The 24390-nt window shown below is 38.3% G+C and overlaps 1 protein-coding gene across 2 annotated transcripts in view; it reads right to left on the bottom strand.

The window, feature by feature from the left end:
- Positions 1-8572: 8572 nt before the first annotated feature.
- LOC145984032 (cadherin-like and PC-esterase domain-containing protein 1) overlaps positions 8573-24390 on the bottom strand; it is a 516258-nt gene continuing 500440 nt past the window's right edge. For both annotated transcript variants that reach the window (XM_083117366.1, XM_083117365.1), the window contains 2 exons: positions 19257-19403; positions 8573-9245 (listed from right to left, as the gene is read on the bottom strand). In XM_083117366.1, the coding sequence (XP_082973492.1) occupies positions 9117-9245; positions 19257-19403 (276 nt within the window). In that variant the 3' untranslated portion in view covers positions 8573-9116. The remainder of the gene's footprint in view (positions 9246-19256; positions 19404-24390) is intronic.

The raw sequence follows: 24390 nt of genomic DNA, 5'->3' as shown, positions 1-24390 counted from the left end.
TGACGTCATTTGACCTTGAACGCACACTCCCTAAATTCCTTTCTCCTCTACCTGCGCGGAATATTAATTCATTCTCTCTGTCTACCTTCACAGCCGAGTCGAGATTCGGAGACAGTATTCTGTCTAGCGTGTGAAACCACCGTGTTTCATAACATACATTATTACAATAACATACATTATTACATAGTACTAATTAATACCGTTACATATCGCGGGTTCGAGTACCGGGACCGTGTTCTTTCGTACCATTACCACCGTTCATAGCGGTTCATAAACCATAAACTCTTATTTTCAATATTACAAACATTAATATTAACATTTTATACATTACATACTTTGCAGTAATGAATATAAAAACATATGCATAGCGTTTAGTACCTCTAATTACCTTTTATATACATATTTTTCATAAAATAAATAAATATATATTCATAAAAAGTTATAAACATGCAAATACATAAATGTAAAGTACTCTAAGTACATGCGAATTAGTTCTAAGTACATGCAAATTAATTAAAACCCGTGCAAATTAATTAACACCCGTGCAAATTAAAGACCACCCATGCAGAGATTGACGTTAGCTGGGATACCATCTACTCATACTCCAATCTAAAAAATCTAGGTGCCCTCGATGGGTTACTCACCAAGAAACAACGCGAGAAGAAACGTTCTTGCTTGACGAAAGGACACGGAATGAAATTGCTGCTCAGCACTCCACAATTGAAAAGATTGCAGCGTTCGCGGAAACAGCAAAAGATCGGAGGTTTCATATTCCGCATCTCGGCCATCCTTGCGGCTTTGGGGGCCGTTGGAAGTTTGGCCGGCGGAAGCGCCGCCATCGCGAAAACCGTCATCGACTCGAAGAAGAACAAGGCGGAATTGGAAGAACAGAAACGTCACAACCTGGCCATGGAGAAGAAAGGGGGGAAGGGCGTGATGAAAAAGTTTAAAAAAAAGAAACAGCACTCACCAACCGAGACATTGAATCTCTGATCAAACCGTTACGAATCAAACACTTCAGAGGAGTTTTCATGTCCGACTCGTTACCTTCAACCGTTAAAAGAAGAGAATGCGGAGTAGTAAACTTGGACAGTCAAGAAAATCCAGGCACGCATTGGATATGTTACCACAAAAATGATAACAAAGCATTCGTTTTCGATTCATTCGGAGGTGTTCCACCTACAAATTTAATTCATTATCTGAAAACGAACAATCCAATATACTACAACGACGAACGCATTCAAAATTTCGGAGACGTGAACTGCGGTCATCTCTGTCTCTCCATGCTCACGTTTCTCTCTAAAATAAATAAGCCTACGATCAAAGATTTCCAGAAAGCATTGTGGAACCTCAAACAGCATCACGATGGGCGTGTTCCATCTCACGAGCGAATCTTCGATCTTGAAACTCACGCTGCACGACGACCTCGTCTATCCTAAATCCGTACCTCTGCGTGCATTCTACAGCATGTACCTCATACCTAACGTCACGCAACACAACAACAAAATTATCGTCGGAAGCGAACATATCGTCGTCACGCCAGGTCAATACAATCTTTCCACTTTGCAAGCTCAATTACCCAAAGGCGCGTACCTTTCTCAAAATTCGGTCACGCACAGAGTGGAAATCGTGTCGGCGACGGAGACCGTGGACCTGGGCACCATAGGAGAACTTTTAGGTTTCGAGAACGACACAAAACTCGAAGCTGGCATCAAGCACGTAGCAGCCAATATTCCTAAATTCTTGGCCATAGAGACTCTGAACGTTCACTGCAACGTAGCCGAAGGCATGATCACCAAATCCTCGGATGGATTAGGAAGTCACAAGCAGACGGGAATCATAGCCACGTTCAAACCCAGTTCCGAATTCATGGAACCGATCATCTACACACCCTCTTCGCCGATCTATTTTCCAGTATGTCGCAACCGCATAGACGATATAGAGTTGGTGGTGACGAACGAGAAAGGAGACGTGGTGGATTTCGCAGGTGCCACTACGACGGCCATCGTGGAGATCAACGTATAATAAATAACACACATAGTGAAAATGGAGCAAATCGAAAGTTACGAATTGCAATCTTTCCCTCCCAACCGTCGCACGTTCGCCAATTTGAACGAAGCGAACAGGGAGATAGAATACGACGTGGACGTAGGCGACGGCTTCGTTCATCCTCACAGAGCGGACCTCTACCTTCAATTCGACGTGGTGAAGAAAGAAAGCGGAGACGCGTTCCCCGCAGCAGCCAATTTGATACTCGTGGACAACTTCGTGCCTCACCTGTTCTCGCAGGTGGAGGTGAGGAAACACGGTACCGTCATCGACAGAATCGATTATCCAGGCATCACGTCGACGGCAGTGGGAACATTGAAATTATCCAAAACGGACGCAGCATACTATCAAGCGGGAGGATTCGAAGCGGGAACGAAAATATCGACGAGAAGTCACACGGTGCTCTTTCCCATGCGTCTGCTTCCGGGATTCTTCTCGGACTACAAGGAGATCATGTGGAAGGGAGGACTGAGAGTCAAATTTCGAAGAGCGGCCAACGACAACGACGCACTGATGCGATACGCTACTTTGGGTCCGGACGGCACCACGCCGCTGCCCAACACTTTACCCGAAGCAGCCAAGTGCGTCATCCGGAGCATGGAATTGAGAATGCCGGTGGTGGAATACGAAACGAACTACGCCCTCAAGTACAAAGCGGAGATCTTGAAGAGTCCGCAGGTGCCGATTCACTTTCACGGTTACCAGTGCGTGCAGAAGTTAGCGTCCGGAAGTCACATGGAATTCGACGTGACGACGCAATTCAACAACATACAGTTCGACATGCCAGATTTCGTCGTTGTGCTCTTTCAGACCGGGAGGGACAAGAATCAGGAAAAAGATTCCAGCAAGTTCGACGACTGCAAGATCAAGAACGTTTATCTCAAGAACGGTAGGAACGAAGTGTTCCCGCGCGAGAATTACAACCTCGACATGACCAAAGACGATTACCTCAAACTTTACGAAGCATTCTCTGCTTACAAACGCGTGACCGAGGGAAGCGTCGACATGTACTACACACCCAGCGAATTCAAAACCCACAGACCCATGTCCGTCATCAATACCACGAAAAGGAAGCAGGTCGTGGTCAACGATCGCACCAACATCAAGATCGTCTGCGAGTTCCACGACGCGCTGCCTGCCGATACTCTGTGCAGCGTCATCCTGGTCGCAGAGAAGTCCTTCGCGTACGACGTGAAGAACGAGAGGGTCACGGAGCAGTTTTAAAAAATATTCCTAAAAAAAATTGCCACATACTAAAAAAAAATCAACAAGGTTATATAAAATATAATGTAAGTTAGTTCGGTGTGCAAATAAAAAAAAATGATAGGTCACTGAAGATCGTAAAAAAAATCGTAAGATAGGTTAAGTTCTATCACGTAAAACCATTAAGGCGAGCCTCACCGAGCCTCACTTCGAGGCGGAACGTGGAGAGAAAGTGAGGTTTTTTTTTTAGGTTTTTTGGTGCGGTTTTCTTCGCTGTGAAACATCGTCAGCGCGATAAATGAGAGAAAGTGAGTTTTTGAGGTTTTGGTGAACCCCAATTGATCGAAGTGAGTTTTTGAGGTTTTGGTGCTGTTTTCTTCGCTGTGAAACATCGTCAGCGCAATAAATGAGGCGCGGAACGTGGAGAGAAAGTGAGTTTTTGAGGTTTTGGTGAACCCCACTTGATGTTGGTGAACTCTCTATTTGGGTCTACTCTAAAAGTAGGTCAAAGCATGTAGAGGCTCTCGTGTAGTTTAGCACGAAAAAAATATATAAATAGGTTAAGTTATATCACGTAAGATCGTGGTATACCTACAAATGCGAGTGGGAAAAAAAGGGAAATTTTACTAAAACATCGCTAAACGCTAAAACATCGACAAAAAATTGTCAAAATATGTCAAAAACTGATATTCAATTGATAAAAAAAAGAGGCTACAAATGCATACCTACCAAGTACGAGTGGGAAAAAAAGGAAAATTTTACTAAAACATCGCTAAACGCTAAAACATCGACAAAAAATTGTCAAAATATGTCAAAAAGTGATATTCAATTGATAAAAAAAAGAGGCTACAAATGCATACCTACAAAGTATTACTTAGAAACAATACACTTACACTACTGCCTAAAGTCGGCTTTAGACGAAAGCATTTCCTTTAACATTTTTCCTAGCATAAATGCTATGTAAATGCTTCCAAAAAACTTATAGCAAATAGTACTTTACACGCAAGCATTTCATGTAACTTTTCGGCTAGCTTTTGCGATTACAATGTATAACATATACAGCATGAAAGGCACGTCGTGTTACATCAAAAGATATAACGCACGGTGTTTACATTTTAAAAAATCTAAAATATTTTTCCATACGTATACAGTAAACGTTGTAAAGTATGTATTTAAGCAGCGCCATTGTTTTGTACCTAATAACGGTTTATACGAAACTTTATTCCTCTCGGTTGAATAGTTATCGGCTTTTAAACATGTGAAGTGATACATTGTTTACATCTCAAGCGGCCGCCATTACATATGCACTCGTGACCTAGAGGTCTCTTCTGATTGGTTATGCTACGAAAAATGCTACGGAAATAGGGCAGGTTCTATCCTTGAGAAATGCCATGAAATATGCCATGGCATCTGAAATGCCATAAGATTTCTCACTTTACACGGTAGCATTTTGGTCATGGCACAAATATTAAGAAAAATGCTAAGGAAAATGCTTTCGTCTAAAGCGGGCCTAACCCAATGTAGCAAAGATCTCTTCTACTTTTGCTATTTATCTTTATTCATGCACGCTACTTGGTGCAACAGTAATATTCTCTCTTGGTCTCTTTGGGCCGACGTGGAAAATGCTAGGGTCAACCCTCTCTCATTTGGCTACGTTACGGTAGCTTCTTTCTTCTCTGCGTTCCTGCAATTCAGATGGCGCCAGGCTTTTCGGCTCCTCGAATGGACCTGGGAGTTTATCCCGTTTAATTTCAACCAATTACGTTCGGCCCATTTTGTTCTGCTATTAAACTGGAACAGCAGCGAATTTTCAAACATTTCCTAATAGACAAGTATTAGCTACATTCAAAGCGTCCAGGGCACAGAAACCTCACACCAGTGGCTGCAAAGGAAGAACGCAATTAGATGCTGGGCAGTAACTGCTCTTGCTCAATGCCAATCCACCTCCACAAGTTAGTGGCAAACCAAAAAAGCTTCCGCAGTTCATGCTATCGTTCTTTTGTACAAATCTTCCACAAGTGCCAGAATTAATTCTTATTTAAATTAGGATATTGAAGATCAGGTTCGTGCTTAATCCGTAAGTTTCATTGCTTAGTCTGAAAAACCTTCCGCGCCTCCAGAAAAAAAAAATCTCAAACTTTTTTCTTTTACCTCATTGTCGTTTCGATGTTGGATACTTGAAAGTTCTTATTCTCTTGTCGAGAGCGTTAACCATGTTATACTTTTGAGCGTCATGCTAAACACTCTATGTATTGTATACAATTCAATGTTCATAAAAGCCCATTATTTCAGTCTTTCCTCGCATTGTCTTCAAAGGTTAGGAGGAAATGTTTAAAGAGTGACTAATGAAGTCGGGCTATATAGTCAGGATTTCCTAGTTCGATGGGTCGCTTGTGGAATGACACCTTCCAAATATAAACATGCATAGATTTGAAGAAGGTTCATGAAAAAGAAGAACACTCGCACACTTCTGAGTTGTAACTATCGCATTTAAGTCGATGGGATTATTACAACCCAGAAGTGTCCGTGAGTGTACTTCCAACGATGTACGGTTAACGTCAAAGAAAATAGTAGCCAAATTGTCCATCGCCATTTTCATTCTCTTGCATTCTACATCCTTTGATGTATGTTGATGCTAAGCGGATATTGTCCCCTCCTTATTGATCTTTTTATTTTAATTCATGATCATCACATCGTGTAAAACAGACTGAATGAAAATGGTGGTGGGCAATTCGCCTACTGTTTCTTTTGCTGTTGGGTGTACTTAATAATAATAATAGCATTATTATTATTATTATCAGCTTCATCATCAGAAAGACAGATACAAAATCGAAGGGCGAAAACTACTATTGTCGACTCGAAAGAAATTAAACTTGATAGGAGATCGTTTTACTGGTATATTATATTGAGTTTTTCAGAAGTTAAGAAATTTATCCTAGTGATGATATTTTTTAATAATTACACCTACTTCGCATTTTGAGTTTTATCACACGTTAAAAGACTCTGAATTAAAGACAAACACACAAGCAAATATCATGACTCACCTAATCACGTTGTTCATAAAAGCGTGCTGGATGATGAACGCTCTAGTTCAGTTCTGTACAGGAGAGACTCCAGCTCTAGTTAATTGTCTCTCTCCCTCGATGGAATTCCACTTCGAGCACAATACCGAATTTGACGTCAATGATGAAAGGTTTAATTTTGTCGGTCGTAATTTTTTATCCTCACTGCCAATATCTTCACAACTTCTAACTGCTTCAGTTGCTGAAGTAGTTTAGTGCCAGACTCGTGATCTCGCTACCGAAAGTTCTGTGTTAGAATACCGACATGGGCTTGTCCTGTTATCCTTCATTCCCGTTGCTGTGATTAAATTATTCAGGTAGAGAAAACATCGTAAAAGTAAGAATTAAGATGTGAAACAAAAAAATCTGTAGTGTATGCAACAGTTAACATTGTAGGCAAAGTAGATATTAGATGTTTGGGGCGGATTCATAGCAAATGGGTTAAACAAATTAAGTTTCTTTAAAAATTATTTTCATTAGGTATGGAAGTTTTTATGTCCAGGGCATTGGCCAGTTAAGTGCACTTGGTTGTTTTTTCTTATCTGAAATCTTTGTAATTTACTTCTGCATTGTCTTCAAGGAGTTCGCATTTGTTCAATCAGTGGTATCGCAAGATATTCTAACTACTTGAGGATTTCTACGACATAGATGGAAATGGTTGACGAACTCGTGAATTTATGAAAGAATAACAGATAAAATTCACATGACTTCATAGAATTTGGACTCAAATGGATTCGCAAAAGTACGTTAACCGCTAGCCTTTTGAGAGTCCCGTCTCTGCAGTAATAAAATAACCCTACCGATACCAACAGCCTACCTTTCTTACCATTTATCAAATATCGCTTATCGAATTAATGAATATCCAATTCCATCATCTAAACTCGAAACTGAAACATTCTATTGTCGGATCATGAGTTGGCTCTTCAACAACCTCTCTCACTGAGGTAGCAGTGACTTCCCAATTCACAGACTGCCTGAATTCCTTCCCGATTCACCGATCATGACCCACAGGCGGAGTGTGACACGTGGAGTCTTCTCTTCACGTGCAGAACCTCTTCCCAATTCATAGATTTCACCCCTCCCCTCCCCACTTTAGGTTAGGTTAGGTTAGGACACAGTCTTTCTACCTATTAGAGAGAATTATGCAAATCTATCATCTGCAAGAATGGAGAAATCTGTGAATCTGGAAGAGTTTCGATAAGACTGCATGTGTCATGATCGGTGAATCGGGAAGGAATTCAGGCAATCTGTGAATTGGGAATCTGAGAAATGGGAATCTGTGAACTGGGCATGAATCGAGGTACCTAATGTAGAGGATGAAGCAGTGACAGACTTTTGAGGTGAGGAACGAGAAAATGTTCAGGAGGTCACAGAGAATAAAAAGTAGATAAATATACATTAAATATGGTAAATACGAGTACGCTACTGTCTAACGTATATTTGGTTGATATTTCAATGTAGCATTTGGAGTGTACATGAACATTGAATATTTGTTTCGATGTTCCTTCTTCTGCTTAAAAATTATAATGAATACAAGTTGTGTTTTTCTTTCCTTGGAATCCGTTAGTCGCTATGTACGAGTATTGTAGTGGTCAAAATTGACGGTATATAAGAGGAGTTGAGAGACAAACATTGGGCGACGCCAGCTTTATGTGTGTTGTCTGACACTATGGTGGTAACCGAACCTGCTATTGAATGTTTGCTATCGCAGTTCGTGGTAGAGTTAGGCAACACACATAACGCTGTGCAAGGAAGTGAATATACCAGGACCAAGGTTTCTCGTTATTATTGCTGTTTACTGTACATTAGTTGCTAAATAAAATAAGGCTAAGTTCTCTTCCTTTTACGTTATATAGAAGTTTAAGAGCTTCAAATTATTCAACACTGTTCATTTTATTTCGTAATTTTGATGGAAAGAAAAGTGGTATCGCTGACCTTGGCGGCGTGGTTACAAGAGCGCTCTACGATCCTAGGGGTCCCGGGTTCGAATACCGGCATGGACATTGGTATTCTTTCTGAGTGTCCCTTCATCAATTTCATCATATTATCACTCATCCTTATATTCGCGATTAGCCAAAAGTGTCAGAAAAGCGACGCTAAATAACAAAAATTAGATCAAATCAAGGAAAGTCTTTATATTATAGTTGAGGACTAGGTAAATATTTCCAACCAGTTTAGAGTACTTTTGAGCCTTAAACCTATTAGGTTGTTATTGTTGAAAAAAATACATAGGAATCTATAAAACAATAAATCTTGGAAATCGCAAAAATGGTTTATTTTCACCAAAGCTGAAATTTATTGTCATTAATCTAATATTCATAACGTTGACTAATATCACAGAGCATTTTTCTTTCAGGTGATGGAATAGATATTTCAGAGTCAGTCTGTAGAGCAGTACTTTCGTTATGAGGAGCGGATGTGTGTTTTGGCGCGTCTTAGAATGCCGCAAGTGTGACTGAACAAATATTGAAACATAACACACGTCCGTTTCCTGAAGCTCGCCGCCTTCCAAAAATCCAGCTAATACATGCTCGACCACGGATTCTTTGAAAACTCACACAGACGGTTTACACATGTCGATCTGTCGTCATATTTGTTGATCAGTCTTGCGCTGAGACATTAGGAGGGACCTCGGAATGGAAGATAAATGAGTAAGAGTCCACACACTTGACACATGATAACTTTGCTCGTTGATGAACATGGAATATTATAGTATGTATATATATAGAAAAAAGTTATTGCTTCTGTCAGCCGAGATAAATATACAATTAAAACTGATGTCATTTGTACACCTCAGGCCAGTCATGGAGGTTTGGATGCATTTTGGCACAACACACTTAGAAGTACTTCAGTGTAGATGGCATTGATGGGTCCTTCAACATGATATGAACTCGATCGACCTATACCATCGTCTGTCGGAATTTGTACAATCTGGAAAAATAAAAATATTACTTTAAAAATGGGTACAGAAATACATTATTTTTAACATATTACGGAAGTTATTTGCATTAAGAAGTAAATTGATTTTTTATGTTATCAAATTTCAGAACATTGATCTTTAAAATTTTATTTCCATTGCCTTTAAGCAGTTGAATTAGAGAAAAATAGACAAATTTGCAAATATCTTATTTCCGTTTCCAGCAAGAAACACAATCTCACTGTATAAGACAAAACATCTACTGTAAATAATTAAGAACGATGTGAAAGTTAAAGAAGTTTTGTGTACTTTTCGAAATTCAGTTGTACATAACAAAACATGCCTTTGCATTTTGAAATTAAATAAGAACATCGATACGTGTAGGTTGACGAGCTTCAAAATCATCGAAATATGATTTCTAGTTAATCTTTAAAGTTACAGAAAAGAAAGTGGTGGAGGCAGGGTATTCTCCAAAAGTACAGAAATATGTGTTTTGTGTACATGAGAATTAAGGCAGAGCCATGAAGATGATTTGATACATTTGTCGCCCATGTCGTGAAGCACTGACAGAAACTACGGTTCGCTTTCACTTTTTCCCTCAAAGAAACACTTTCTGACACTCAATGGTCGTAAGTGTAGTCAAGAGAACCATATTCACAACACAAACATGGTCGAATCATCAGAGGTTGAATCCACTTGAGTTGGGCAGTTCCTTGTGCCCCACAAACCCTTAACGGATTGACAATGACATATTATGGGCAAACTTATGGCACCTCGCAGTGAGGTCTGTAATAGTCCCATCCATTGAGCCACTGCTAGTTGGTAGATGGGCAGCCTGGGTTGAGATAGTAGCGAAAAGCAGAGTTGTCGGCGGGGGGCCAGATTCATTAATCCCTGGCAGCCCAACGAGACGTCATTAATGATATGAACTCCCATTTCCGAACTAAAACTGAACGACAATGTTAAAAGAATAATAAGTAAAATTTTTATTAATAACTTAAGGGATTTCCATTTTTTAAAAAAAATCATAAATCACTTATATTTCGTGCTTCAACGGTTATTAATTTTTAAACAATAATAATATTATGCTTTAGAACAAACCTTTTTACCACTTATTTCATCCACCTAGGAACAGTTGCATTCTCCATTCTTATGCATACATTTTCAAGTCATTCGTGTCTGATATTTCTAAACGTGTTCTCTTAAGATATGGCTTAAAATATTGTCATAATATTCAAATATAAATAAGTCGCTGTCTAGCTTGGTTATACAGTCACGGACATTTCTGGGTTGTAACGATTCCATCGAAGGCCAATGTGATCGTTTAAACCCAGATGTGTTCGATTGTTTTGTTTTTTTTGCTTGAGTTGTTGTTTTAGCCCATTTTATGCTCAGATAGGCTAATCGGGATTAGACCTACAGTTTAGTGGGAAATTTGATTTGGTGTTTTAAGTCCACTTTATGCACAGTATGGCTAATCGGGACTGGACCTACAGTTTAAAGTGGGATCCGAACCACTTGTGCCTCCACCGGGTATCGAACCCGGGACCCCTTGATTACAAGGCAATGACGCTACCACTGCGCCATGGGGGAGGCCCTACAGTTTAGTGGGATCCGAACCATTGTGCACCAGGTATCGAATCTGGGAGCCCTTGATTACAAGGCGGCGACGTTACCACTACGCCATTGGGGAGACACCAATGTGTTCGTGACTGTACCTATGACAATATTACGAGAAATGACTAATTATTTGTTCTCAATCAACTTCGGCATACCAACCATTTTCAGAATCGAGAAGTGTTAATCCAAATCCAAAATTTTGCAGTTGAGCAAGGAGTGAAATATGAACTATTTGAGTAATGTGCAAACATCAGATTTAAAGTAGCACATAATGCAATAGGCGAGTGAGATTGTACACTTTCACATATACTACTTCGATTTTTCTTTTCGAAACGACGCCGCATATGACAGATGTAGTGGCGTATAAACTATTGGTTACTGGAGACTCGTCTGTTCAGTTTGTCTCGACGGTCTAGCATGTTACAACGAAGTGTGCGCACAATCTCTTTTATTCTTCACCCTTGTTTCGAGGGATAGTGGTGCGTCAATATTAATGCCACAATCTGTGCCAGAGCCTGCTTTTTCCCCTTCCTTGATTTGAATTTCATGAATCTGTGCGAAATGCGGCTGGCTACAGGAATGGGATCTTGGGCGCCAAACAGAATCGTATCTTTGCATCAAACATGAAGTTTGTTTTCATTGTTTCTATCTCACACTTGCAACGGCTTTCTTACTTCTCCCATCCGGCACTTTGTCCGTTCATTACATTACGAACGCATTAGACGCTAGTGCGAAGTTAATTTGGCGAAATTTCAAACATAATGCAAGATATAAAATGGTTATGAGCATCCTTTATTCCAAAAACAAAACCCTGGATGATAGAAACTATCCTTCAAATAAATTCTGCCAGACATTACTTTTTATGTTGATGGAATTTATCAATTTTTCAATACGTTAACGTTCCAACTGAGCTTTTCCTTTTGTTATTCAAGTATTTTTAGGCAGAGTGGGATTTGAAAATTATCTTACTTGAAATGGTTTATTCACTTGTTTAATGAAAACACTAGCAAACGACACGAGGACGAATTAAAATAATCCTCAATAATGTAGAACAAGCATGAAAAACATATCCCGAAAATGGAAAAGTACTACTGCCTTAACTACTAAATGTACTACAAACCGTTACAAAAGTAGTGCTTAACGTAGCCTAGTGGTGGCAATTGTGTGTAGTGTTTCCGAAGAGACGAGAAGATACTTAAGCTTCTCTCGTGAAACCAAAACGAGACGAGACGGGAGATGTCTCGTCTCGTGAAAATGTCGTATCGTATCGAAAATATTCGTCGTCTCGTCTCGAAACCATACAAGACGGGAAATGCCTTGTCTCGTGGTCAACGCTAATTTTGTGTGTTGAAATAAAATAGGTGCATCGTTATCACACCAAGAGCAACATCTCTTATTGGGGGGGGAAAAAAAAGATTGAAAACCTAGATGACAGTACAAACAAATAGTCCAATAGTACGAATAACATTTCAATTTGTCAGAAGCGCTTTGCTTCAGTCTGTGATGAAAATCAAGAAGTCAAAATTCAGTCATAATAGATTGTGATAAACTTGCTAGGAGTATTTGAGTAATTTTATGGAACACAGTGAGGAACGTAAACAAAACAGGGATGGCAGGTCAATAGCGTTAATTCCATTCAGTTATCAATCGTTTCACAATAATAACAAGCTATAGTCGTAGCATCGAATGAAATCGGCATCATCAGCTCGAAACTGGCTTCTTTCCAGGCATCGAGAACAAAGATTGAAAGTTTCCACCAGTCGGCATAAGCATATCTTTGAAAACGAAAGAGCCACAGAAGCTTTCGTTTTGTACTGTCTTTTCATTGCTTTCATTTACATAATGTTTGCATGCAATTGAAAGTCCTCGACGTTAATAGGATAGAAAACAGACGCTCTTCCGTGATCGTCTTCGGAGTGCAAGAATCAAGGTTCTTCTGATTGGCGTTGAGTAGAATGAATCAGCTGGCTGTACACATAAACCAACTGCACACCGAGTAGTACTCATTAAATGAAGCTCATCACGATTGCAACTTTGGGACAATGACCTGCACTGTACTCGCAACCCTCCTCATCCTCTAATGTTTTGGAAGAGGAGCACGAAATAGCAGCAGGAAAAAAACGAAGGATGCAAATATCTCGTCATAAGGCGCTTTATTTCGCATGTTTTGCTTGTTTACATTAGATTAGATTTTGTTGTTTGCATAAGATTGCTATCTATATAAGCATTGAACTTGAAATGCAAAGGAAATACGTTGATTACTTCCCTGTCCGTTGATGTTCTTGGCTAACGCGGATACACGAAGTGGCAGTCCTAATTGACTACAAAGTTATCTGTATTCATAATAACCTATCAGTACAGCCTTCAAGAGAGTCATTTACTTCTATTCCAAACCGAATGCCGTTCTATTGCTAAAATAGTTTGCAAAAATATGTTGAAATAAGATGTAGATATCCGCAATGTCTTAGTAATAAAAGAGTAGAGGATTATATTTTCACAATGGCCTTGGAATCTACACATCTCTATCTTACCTAAAGCAGTATTCAGATTCTTGGCTAATGACAATAACGGTACAAGTTAACATTAGGAGAAGATGGCTTCATTTTGGTAATTATGGCAGCAGCCTCTCTTTGATGCCACAGCAAATATTTAGCAAAGAATCCAGGATCATTCCTTCAAGAGTAGCAAAAACATTATGAACAAATGTAATGTCAACCAAAGTGTGGGAAAGAAGTCGTGGAAACTTTGACCGAGTGATAATGCGCAAATAATTATATGTATAGACATCCTCGTTCCATCTTTGCTTCACATTATCTTTTGAAATCAAACAGCTGACCAACTCTTGGTAACCAAGAATGTCAAGTATTCGACTCATCATCTTTATATCTAATGTTTTAAGTTCGAGCCCAAGTTAGGACATGTGTTTGTGTTTGTTCTTTCATCCCTCAATGCGCTACTAACACAAATATGTAGAAAAGAACCAACGATACTAGAAGAAACTGAACACTGTCAAGAAAATGTGCTAACAACCACTAAACTGTAAAGTAACGCACTAAGAAGCCAGGAGCAATAGGTATTAATTCTGGGTAAGACAGACAGGTCATTATACATGTTTTGTTTGTCCCATCATCTATTTAATCAGATTCAGCATTCAATCTCATAGTCGTGATTAATCCATGTCAAATAACCAAAGGAGAAGTAGAAATAGACACCTCACATAGAAAAAAATGTAGAATCAATTATCTTAGAATTCTAAATGTATAGTTTTCTTTTAAAAAGGAATGCAACACATCAATGGTCTAAATTTTCACGACCCTAAAATCATGAAGACCAAAATATATTTCTGGTTATCTCTTTCCATTTCTATAATTATTTGTTGTAAATTACAATTTACACTAGAATATGAACATGTAGATAACTTCAAGTATTGTATTGCGTCAGGTGACATAATATCAGTTCCAAACCACAGATTATTTACAATTTTCTGTTGTGCTTTCGACGTCTTACTACTTTGTTTTTCGAATATCTATTTGTTTCGGTACATCAGCTATAAATTTTCTCCACACTCATCAGAGCTGCATAGATAACAACGTTTAGATAAAAAAAGAAGTAACACCAATGATTTAAAACCTACATAAAATAAATTTCACAACTGAGATTATATAATAATTTTCAAATATAAATCTAATTCTACTAATAAGGTCTTTCAATTAGAAACTACAAATTGTATATGCAAATTTCTAAATATATATATATACAGTGCCTTTCACGGCCGAGTTTTCAGCGGAGCGGCGGCTATTACACCGTGCAGTGAGAGCGCGTCTGCCGGCAAACGTGATGCTACATCCGCGTAAATTGAACCGCTAGCTATGTAATGAAACAAGCTCGTACAATTACATTTGCAGTTACAATTCAAATGAGCACGTACCTTGTTACAAGAGGTGCATCCACACATTTACTGCATTTTTAAGGAAATTTTCAATAACACGGATCAGTTCCTCTTCCGAAATTGCTTCAATTTCCCTCCTGATATTTTCTTTCAATTCTTCTTATTGGTTTCAGGTTTAAAAGTTTGTTAGCTCGTCATGCAGATGTCATGCAAATGTCTGTTTCTTGTTCAAGGTGTCGGAGGGATTTTTGAAAAGTGTGTTCCAATCATGCTCCAACGTCGTCCAGTTTCTCCCCAGTAAGCACAGGCCGTTTCCCCTTCGCTTCTTATTAAGAACAGATCCTGTTTCCCTAAATTTGCTCAAAAGTTCTCGAACATTGTCTCTGTGTGAAACAGGAACATCTGGGAATTCTGCTGCCAAAAGCCTTCTGACTTCCCTACAGGGGCCTCCCCGATGGCGCAGTGGTAGCGTCGTCGCCTTGTAATCAAGGGGTCCCGGGTTCGATACCCGGTGGAGGCACAAGTGGTTCGGATCCCACTTTAAACTGTAGGTCCAGTCCCAATTAGCCTTACTGTGCATAAAGTGGACTTAAAACACCAAATCAATCATGACTTCCCTACAAGAATTCGTAATGACGTAAGAGTCGTACATAAAAATGCGCTGTTTTAAATTGTACGTAGCATTATTAGACAGCAGAAAAGCACCAGTAATACGTAAACTAAAACAAAGCAATTTAAAACATTTGTTAACACCTTAACACTTCACAAACACGTGCAAACTGGACACCAGCTATCTGGATACTGAAACACTGACGCGTCCAATGTCAAAGTCAGCGTACAGGGTCAACGAAGTTACTAATAAGGTCTGTTTTATACAGCGTATATTGATACGCTTGTAAATTGAATTGTATCTTCTGCAAATATGGTGTATAAAGAAACAAACTGCCGGAGTATTAATTGAGGTGAGTGTACAGCTGTGGGTCTAAATGTCGGCAGACGCCCTTCCGCCGCCCGGCGTGTTAGCCGCTGCTTCACGGAAGACTGGACAGTGAAAGGCACTGTATATACACAGTGCGTTCTTTTTGGTTCTGGGCCGAGATTGCGCGTGACATGGCATGACATGGCGCAGATGCCGGCATTTTCGTTCCGTAACGTCTCGCTTATTTATGCACATATCTCTAACATATAGACAATTATATTTATATTGCATAACGAGTACTAACCTGTGTTATAAGAGTTGTTCAAATTTGGCCCAGAGCCAAAAAGAACGCACTGTATGTAGTAGGTATATCAGTAAAAAGTAGAGCAAATTGCATATTCATATAAAACAATATTATTTCAACACAAGATGAGTTCAAGCCCAGTCTTTCGCTGCTAACCATGTTGCATCCAGGTTATTAAATTTAGAGCACAGCTAGAGACGCAAAATTAAACTCGTTTTGCTATATTTTTAAAACTGCTTTTGTAACTTATTTCAGAGGATAAGGAAAGAGAATCAAATCACATCAGTGGTAACCAGTAGGAGAAAAAATAAGTCCTTATTTTATCTAACAACATTTGAGATGGGGCCTTCCCGATGACAAAATGGTAACGTTGTTGCCTTGTAATTGGGGGTGCTCGATACCCGGTGGAGGCACATAATGGTTCGAATCCCGCTTTAAACTATAGATCCAGGACCGATTAGCCTATCTGTGCATAAAGTGCACTTAAACAAACTTTAAGTCTAAGAATTTGGGGAGATTTTGTTACCAAGTAACAAGCTGCACGTAACATGCCGCCTAGCCCATAGACTAGAAGCACTAGAAGTATTCACTCTCTGGTATTTCAAAACTAATATTCGTGCTTTTATCATTAAGTTATTTGCGAGCAGTACCACCATGAAGTTTTAAGTTTTCAAAAAATATACAATGCGTTGCATGGACATTATCAGAAAAAAAATCCAATAGTAGTTTCGACAGGGTAAATCTTAACTTCATTAATCCGAAGCTGGCTGATACTTTTGTATAAAAATCATATGTAAAATCCATAAAGTAGCATATTTCAACATTTTCTGAAATTTTGCTTATTATTAAATATCTATAAATTTATATATTTCAAGTATCTCCTGTCTCTCGAGACTAATAATAATTACATTAAATTAAACAATTGAGTTTAAAATGTAGATGTATCATTTTATTTATAGCTGTTTATTTATTTATTTAAATAGGTTTAGTCCCTAAAACTACGCTCTCATCACGCCCTTGTCTGCAATTCAATTAAACAAAATGAGAGATATCATCAGTTAGTCATTTCGTCTCAGATTATTCTCTTGTTTCTGACTCAGACAACACATTACGTTGCAGGTTGTTTGCGAAACTGGAAACCAAATGCTAAAATTTTATGTCTTCCAAAATGATCGTTAAGGATCATTATATGGGTGTAAAATTCCTCGCACTAAAACTCTAAAATATTTGACAAGGATGGCAGGTTTTCCGTATTAAAAGTGCAAGGTGCTTTTGATGCCAGTATGCTTCATGAAATGTCTTTTGTTCCTTCTTTTAATTCGCTTTGGGAAGAATCTGCGGTCCCTAAAAAAGGAACGTTAAGACCTAATAACGAGCGAGAAAATGCTCTAATGAAGTGTTGGTAGCCACGAGGGAAAACATTAAATTGTTCCTCACCAGCTCAAGTGTAAACTGGTTGGAGAATCTAGTAGCAAGCGGATTTCTCTTCGCTAACGCTTGATCTCGCCTGCCCACGAATCCATGGAGGACAACCAATAATTTACACCATGATCAGTGCTGCAAATCACCTTTCTAGTAGGAATTTTTCAATATGTAACGTAGGATAGCGTATTCTTTTTAACTTAATAACATTGATGACGTTAATGTTAACAAGTTGGTTGTAAGATAAACGTGCATTTCTCTTAATGGTTAACTCTCACACTTATACTTTTGTGTATTAACATGCATATTACTTTGTGTATTAATGATAGCTGCAACTATTTACTTTTGTACATCAGTAACTGTAATTCACGTTAATTTTGAGGTAGTGAGTAACGAAATTAACGTAATTAAGCAATTACTTTTTGTACATTTCAACAGTGATGAGTTGAGTAAAATTAAGATTTGCTAAAAAAAATGAAATATAAATCTTCATATATACATTTGTTAGCAGTAAATCTTTTGGGTGGTGTATTATTTTTAACTATAAGAACTTATTTAAATGTGAAAATAATGAGGTAAGAAAATTCAAACACATGATATTTATTACAATTCATTGAAAATTAACGTTAATTTTAAAGGGTCAACAGTAAAAACAAGAACAGGTCGGTACTACGTGATGGTACTACATTTTACATCCCGAAGTAAGACTGCTGGTTACAATGTGTCCAATTCAATATAGGGTCATTCCATGTCAAATAAACAAGGTCCTCAACCTTACAATTTTCGATTCTTTTGAAATTTGGCAAACTGGAAGGGCCACCTGAGGTAGGAAAATATGCAACTTTGCAGATCCATCTCTCTCGTATTTTCGAAATTACAGTGTTGCAAACTGTGCGATTTTAACAATTTTTTCCAACATCTTAACTTTAAATTGCAATATTTCTGCAACCAAGGCACCTATAGAAGTATATGGACGGCGTTGGAAAGGTCTTGAAGAGCTCTTTCACACGCAATACAGCATGCCTATGCTACGGTATGAAACAATTAAAGGTGGTGTAAAGAAAACTTTGCTAGCAATTTTCTCAAAAACGGGTCTTTTAATTTTTTCAAAATATTACATATCATACATACACTATCACTCAATACGTATACAAAATTTAAAAATGGGACGCCAATGGGATCCGGAGTTATGTTAGATTTAGGTTAGGTTAGGGTAGCGTATGGTAGGCTAGGTTAAGATTTTGATTGACAAATTCATAATGTTCAAAAGTAAAAGTCTAACAGAAATCAAATACAATATTGTTTGAATTAAAATACATGAATATGATGTTTAAATTCCAGTTCATTAGAAATACAGGGTGGCTCAAAAGTCCGGTTCCATAGGCAATACTGTTATTTGTGCACATAGCAAAAAATGAAAAGAAGGGAAAGTTGGTTGCAGTAGGCGAGTTTCAATCTAAAGAGCTTGAATTTTCAACGTAGCATGCACCGTTCAGGATGTACACTGGTACGACCCTAATTGGTAACCAAAAATGCCCAGCAGAAAAATTCTGCTATTTCAAGAACATTGGTAACTTCACCTTAAAATGGTGAAGAATTCTCAATCATTATAAACTGAATATTTCAATTGTCTAATCTATCCAATAATGAATTAAGGTGAATTTACACTAAAATTGGAACACTTGTTTGGTTAACGGAGGTATATAATTTCCCTGCATATTATTATCGTTAAAAATCTTGCATACTTACGTGTAACGAGTGTAAAGTTGCAAATTAATATTTTCTGGATATATGTAAAGAAGGACAAATGACACTGAAGATATGATAATAAACTCAAATGCAATGAACGTAAAACATATGATTGGTCCTACCTTATGAAAATGACAAGCACATTTTCCCTGTAGAAAGTCTTTATACCTAGCCGCAGTAATGTTGAAAGTATCCACAAGTTCCATGTGATGGTGGCGGGCGAATGCAACCAACCCGGCAGAATGCAAGAGAAGCTTCTCCTGTTGTATCTGAAAATATAAAAATAGAATATAAAGTTAGCTATGTTCTATGATGTATATTAATAATAAGAATTCATGTAGTCAAATAGTTACTTCTTTGGCATGCTATATTTTTTCATGCCTTCAGTTAAATATTACAATGGAATATCATGTTCAACCAAAACAATATACAGGGAGTCGAATAAGGCATTTTGAACGTATGTGGTATTCCGCTAGGGGATACCAGGGAGGTATCTAAAAAAATCTAACAGTAACAAGGCTCGTGTAACACCTCATTTCATAGACTTGTTAATTTCAAACTTTTTTTTTGTAGGGAACATTCCAAACGATTTTCGAATAGCTCTCAAATCTATTTTGCTGTTTGTACGAGCCTCCAGCACTGTAATAGACTGATATTTTCAAAACTGAAAATATGTTGAGTTAGTGTTTTAAGTCCACTTTATGCACAGTAAGGCTAATTGGGACTGGACCTACAGTTTAAAGTGGGATCCGAACCACTTGTGCCTCCACCGGGTATCGAACCCGGGACCCCTTGATTACAAGGAGACGACGCTACCACTGCGCCATCGGGGAGGCCAAAACTGAAAATATGTCGTAAAATTTACTACGTAATAACGTGAAAACGCACAGGGCGAGTCGAATAGTGACATTGATGATGACTAGGGCTCGGATATTTATGCATTTGGCATATCGCATATGAAAATGCATATTTAAGAATTTTTAACTAAAATGCATATTTCATATGCAGGTGCATATTTGTATGAAAAGTTGATGTTGTGCATATTTTTGTATCCACAACCAACACCGAGCATATACTGAATTTATTTTTCTTCTCTTCGCTTCTCTTTTTTTTTCTTTATCTTTTCTCTGTCTTTCTTCTTTCAACAACTTCAAACAAGTTACAACTTCAAACAAGCATCAAAATTATAGATGTTAAAGAGGCCCTCGCCCAGTTTGTGGATCCTGTGTATGTAGAGAAATTGGATGCAGTATTGAAAAAGGACAGTGGGTATGCAACAATGGTGAAAGTTTGCAAAATTCTGCATACAAATGGACAACGTGTAGATGATTTGGAACTTGATGTGTTTGACTTTGTTGCCCTAAAATACAGTCCATTTGTATCTTGGGAAGTGGAACGTGTGTTTTCTGAATATAAGATTATTCTACCTGAAAACAGAAAAAGTTTCAAGTTCGAAAATTTGAGACATCATATTGTTATCAAATGCAATCATGATCATGATCTGTAATGTAGTGTGTTTCATTTAATGCAGAATCTCATTAATTGAAAAAAAACTGTGTAGCGAATGAGCATTCAGAATAATGCATACTCATTGCCTGGCATGTTATCTTTCATAGTTTGTAATATGCAGTATTTATAAGTTAAACGGGTTTTTAAAGTGCATATTTAAGTGCATATTTTACACTTTTTTAGTGCATTTTTACATGCATATTTTGCGTTTTATTTAGTGCATAACTATCCGAGCCCTAATGATGACTTGTTAGAGGGGTGAATGAGCGACGAAAAATTGTTTGTGCGAATATCGCGAAGATGAGTATGAGTGATGATGCGATGAAACTGATGAAGGAACACTCACAAAGACCATGCGCAGTACTGGATTCGAACCCAGGACCTATGGCGTCGTAGCTACACGCACAATCACACACACACACACATATATATATATATATATACCGTATATATATTACCACACAGAGCATTCCCTGACATTCGCTACGAGACTCGGCGGCAAGCGGCCCGGCGTTAGAGCTTGTCTTTCCCGGTGAACGGGGTCCGCGACAGTCGCACGCTACAGTCTGTTTTTTTCGCTCTCCCTGCCTTTGGTCTCTTTCCCTTTCTGTTGACGTTGCAAACTGACGCCAGTATAATTCTCCCTCGGAAGTTGTGTTGTGTCGTGTCCGTGTGTTGAAGATTAAAGATTGTGGGTTAATATGGCACCACAAATGTTTACATTACAACAAAGGATTTATCTTGTCGAGTGTTACTTCGGAAATAGGAATTGTGGAAAAGTGCGACGACGTTTTGGAACGAAATTTCCTGGTGTTCCCGTTCCACATAGGACCACTATATTAACCCATTAATGGCCAGCGTATGATATTTCATACGCTGACCATTGTGTGACACAAAAGCAGAACCAGCATCTCTAAACTTTCTTTAAAGTTTGAAGGTTGGCATAATTGTCGATAATGGTTGCAGCTGTGCAGTAGAAATGCACGTTGAAGGATTTATCGATTCACTTCGTGAGTAGAGTTCTCGGAAGTTAGGTGAAGATCTTATTTGCTCAACAATGACTGAGCGGTAAGTTATATTGTATTTTGTACTTACAATGGTAGCTGTAGTAGTTCACTGTTATAAATAATATATTGTTTAGACCTGTATGAGCATGCTTGTTCCTTTAATTGTTGCTTCGATTCATTTTGCGTTACATAAAATGTGACCAAATTTGACGTATGAAATTTCATACGTTGACCAAATACAAGAACATTTTCGGCACAAAAGGAGCTTTTCACACAGCAATACAGATGTAATGTAAATCACCAAATAATAGTTTGTTCTTTGTATTTACTCTCTGTTTTTTATGTTTTACTGATATCTACTCTTCGACAAGAAAATTTAAATGAAATCCATCGAAAAATGAAATCTCACCCAAACGCGAAACAAAGAAGATTTATTCTTCATTTTTACATGACAGTGTTTCAAGTGCAGGTGTACTTCTTTCCTACTTTCTTGTAATGGATAAGATATAGTTTTATTGGTATGTTTTCTGTGAAGAATTTTACAATTATAAAAAAAAAAACAGGTGGTCTTACGACACATAGGAAAATATTTGCTATTTAAGGTCGAACTTGCCTCTAGATGGAGAGGCCATCATCAACATTCTCACCGAATTGTATGAGGAAGATGAACTTCTAAATGACGTTCTGGGCGCTGATGAGCTGGAATTCATCCTTTGCTTTTGTCAGGATATTTTAAGGTTATGCATCGTGATATGTACTGGGAAACACGTCCTGATACAAACAATACCCTGGTGTCCAATGCCTATAAATTCATTTAGGCAAATTCATCGTTTCTTCCATTTGAATGACAATTCACAAATAGATAAAGCTGATAAAGTTTATAAAGTTCGACCTCTCATCGCACACTTATATGAAAAATTCCAAGAACTGATTGCACCTCTTGGGATGGATTCTTCTCTGGATGAGGCGATGGAACCTTACTACGGACGCCATTCTATGAAACAGTTCATACGAGGGAAGCCCATAAGGTATGGATTTAAATTATGGTGCTTAGCATCGTCCTCTGGATATCTCATCAAATTTGAGCCCTATGCTGGAAAAGGTCAGAAAGAACAGGGGAAGACTTTGGGAGCCTCTGTTACAGAACATTTCTGTTTTGGTTTCCTCCCACAAGAGAGTACACTGTAGGTTGACAACTTTTTCAACTCATTACAACTTCTCAGCATTCTCTCAGACCATAAAATCAATTGCATTGATACAATCAGGAAGGATCGTGTGCAAAAGGATCCGCAAAAAAAACTTAAAAGATAAACCACGAGGTTCTTACCATTCCCTGGAAGACAGTAATAGCAATATTACATTGATAAGGTGACATGATAATAGCCAGGTAACTGCAGCCACAAATTCTCGCAGTGAGGGAGTAAAAGGAATAAGTTCCTGCCAGCATTTTAGCCGTGCTCACAATAAGAAAAACTCCGTTCAAATGCCAGGTGTGGTAGGAGAATACAACAGAGTCATGGGGGGAGTTGATCTATTTGACAAGGTCAGAGAGTTGTATCGTATACGAATTCGTTCTAAGAAATGGTATTGGCCACTCGTCAGATTTTGCTTCAATGGAGCTGCAGTCAACTCATGGATGCTTTACAGGTATATTGATAACAACATGCCTCTCGTTGAATTCACAAGACGATTAGTGCTTGTTATTTTGTCTACACCAAATGTTCCGAAGCCTCGTGGCGTTCGTCCGAAAACTCGAATGCAAATAAAAGATGAAACCAGGTTCGATAACAAAGGACATTTAATTGATGCCTGTTACACACAGCGCCGATGCGCTAAATGTGGAAAATGCACTACATTTCACTGTGTCAAATGTAACATAGCATTACATCCAAAAGTGTGTTTTGCTTCTTTCCATACACGTTAAAAGCTGCAACACCTGAGAAACTGAAATGTAGAACCAAAGAAAAATGGAAATGAACACACTATATACAAAACTTGTAGTTCAGTGTAGTATTTTGAATAAAATCTATTATAACGAAGTGAAATGTTATTGCATTATTTCTAGACATATAAATGGCCAGCGTATGAAATTTCATACGTTCTAGAAATCCACAATGCATTGCGAATATTTCAAAATAACTGTTATTATATGTTACTATGCTATATTATTAGTAAGAAGACGTCAAATATTAAAAAAAAATAACATTTTTAATTTTTGGCCAGTAATGGGCGTAAAAAAGTTTAGAGTAACAGGGCCAGTTCTGAATAAAAGTGGAAAGAAAAACCCACGTGTACTTACTGAGCAAAAACCTCGATGAGATAGGACAAAGGTTAGAACAGTCTCCTCGGAAATCTGTCCGCCGCCTCTCACAAGAAACGGGTGTTTCAAAAACCCTCTAGGTCCCCCGATTTGTCAGCTTGCGATTTTTATTTATGAGGAAATCTAAAAAATAAAGTATACAAAGACAATCCGCACACCATCCGTGAGTTAAAAAGAGAATATTGTACGAGAAATCGGGAGAATTACAGTAGACGAACTTGCACGTGTAAATGCCAATTTCCTTCGGAGATGCCAGGAATGTGTTGCAGCAGAGGGACATCATTTTCAACACCTTCTGTAGTCAAGGTTAGTACACAATATGAAAACTGTAATTTTAATAGCCGACTCTAGCGACTGTCGCGGACCCTGTTCGCCGGGAAAGACAAGTTCTGACGCCGGGCCGCTTGCCGCAGAATCTCG

The sequence above is a fragment of the Lepisma saccharinum genome, chromosome 2 (genome assembly GCF_977018435.1).
Source record: "Lepisma saccharinum chromosome 2, izLepSacc3.1, whole genome shotgun sequence".
Taxonomy (NCBI): domain Eukaryota; kingdom Metazoa; phylum Arthropoda; class Insecta; order Zygentoma; family Lepismatidae; genus Lepisma; species Lepisma saccharinum.
Note: the sequence above shows the minus strand (reverse complement) of the source record. Positions and strands in the feature narration are given on the sequence as shown.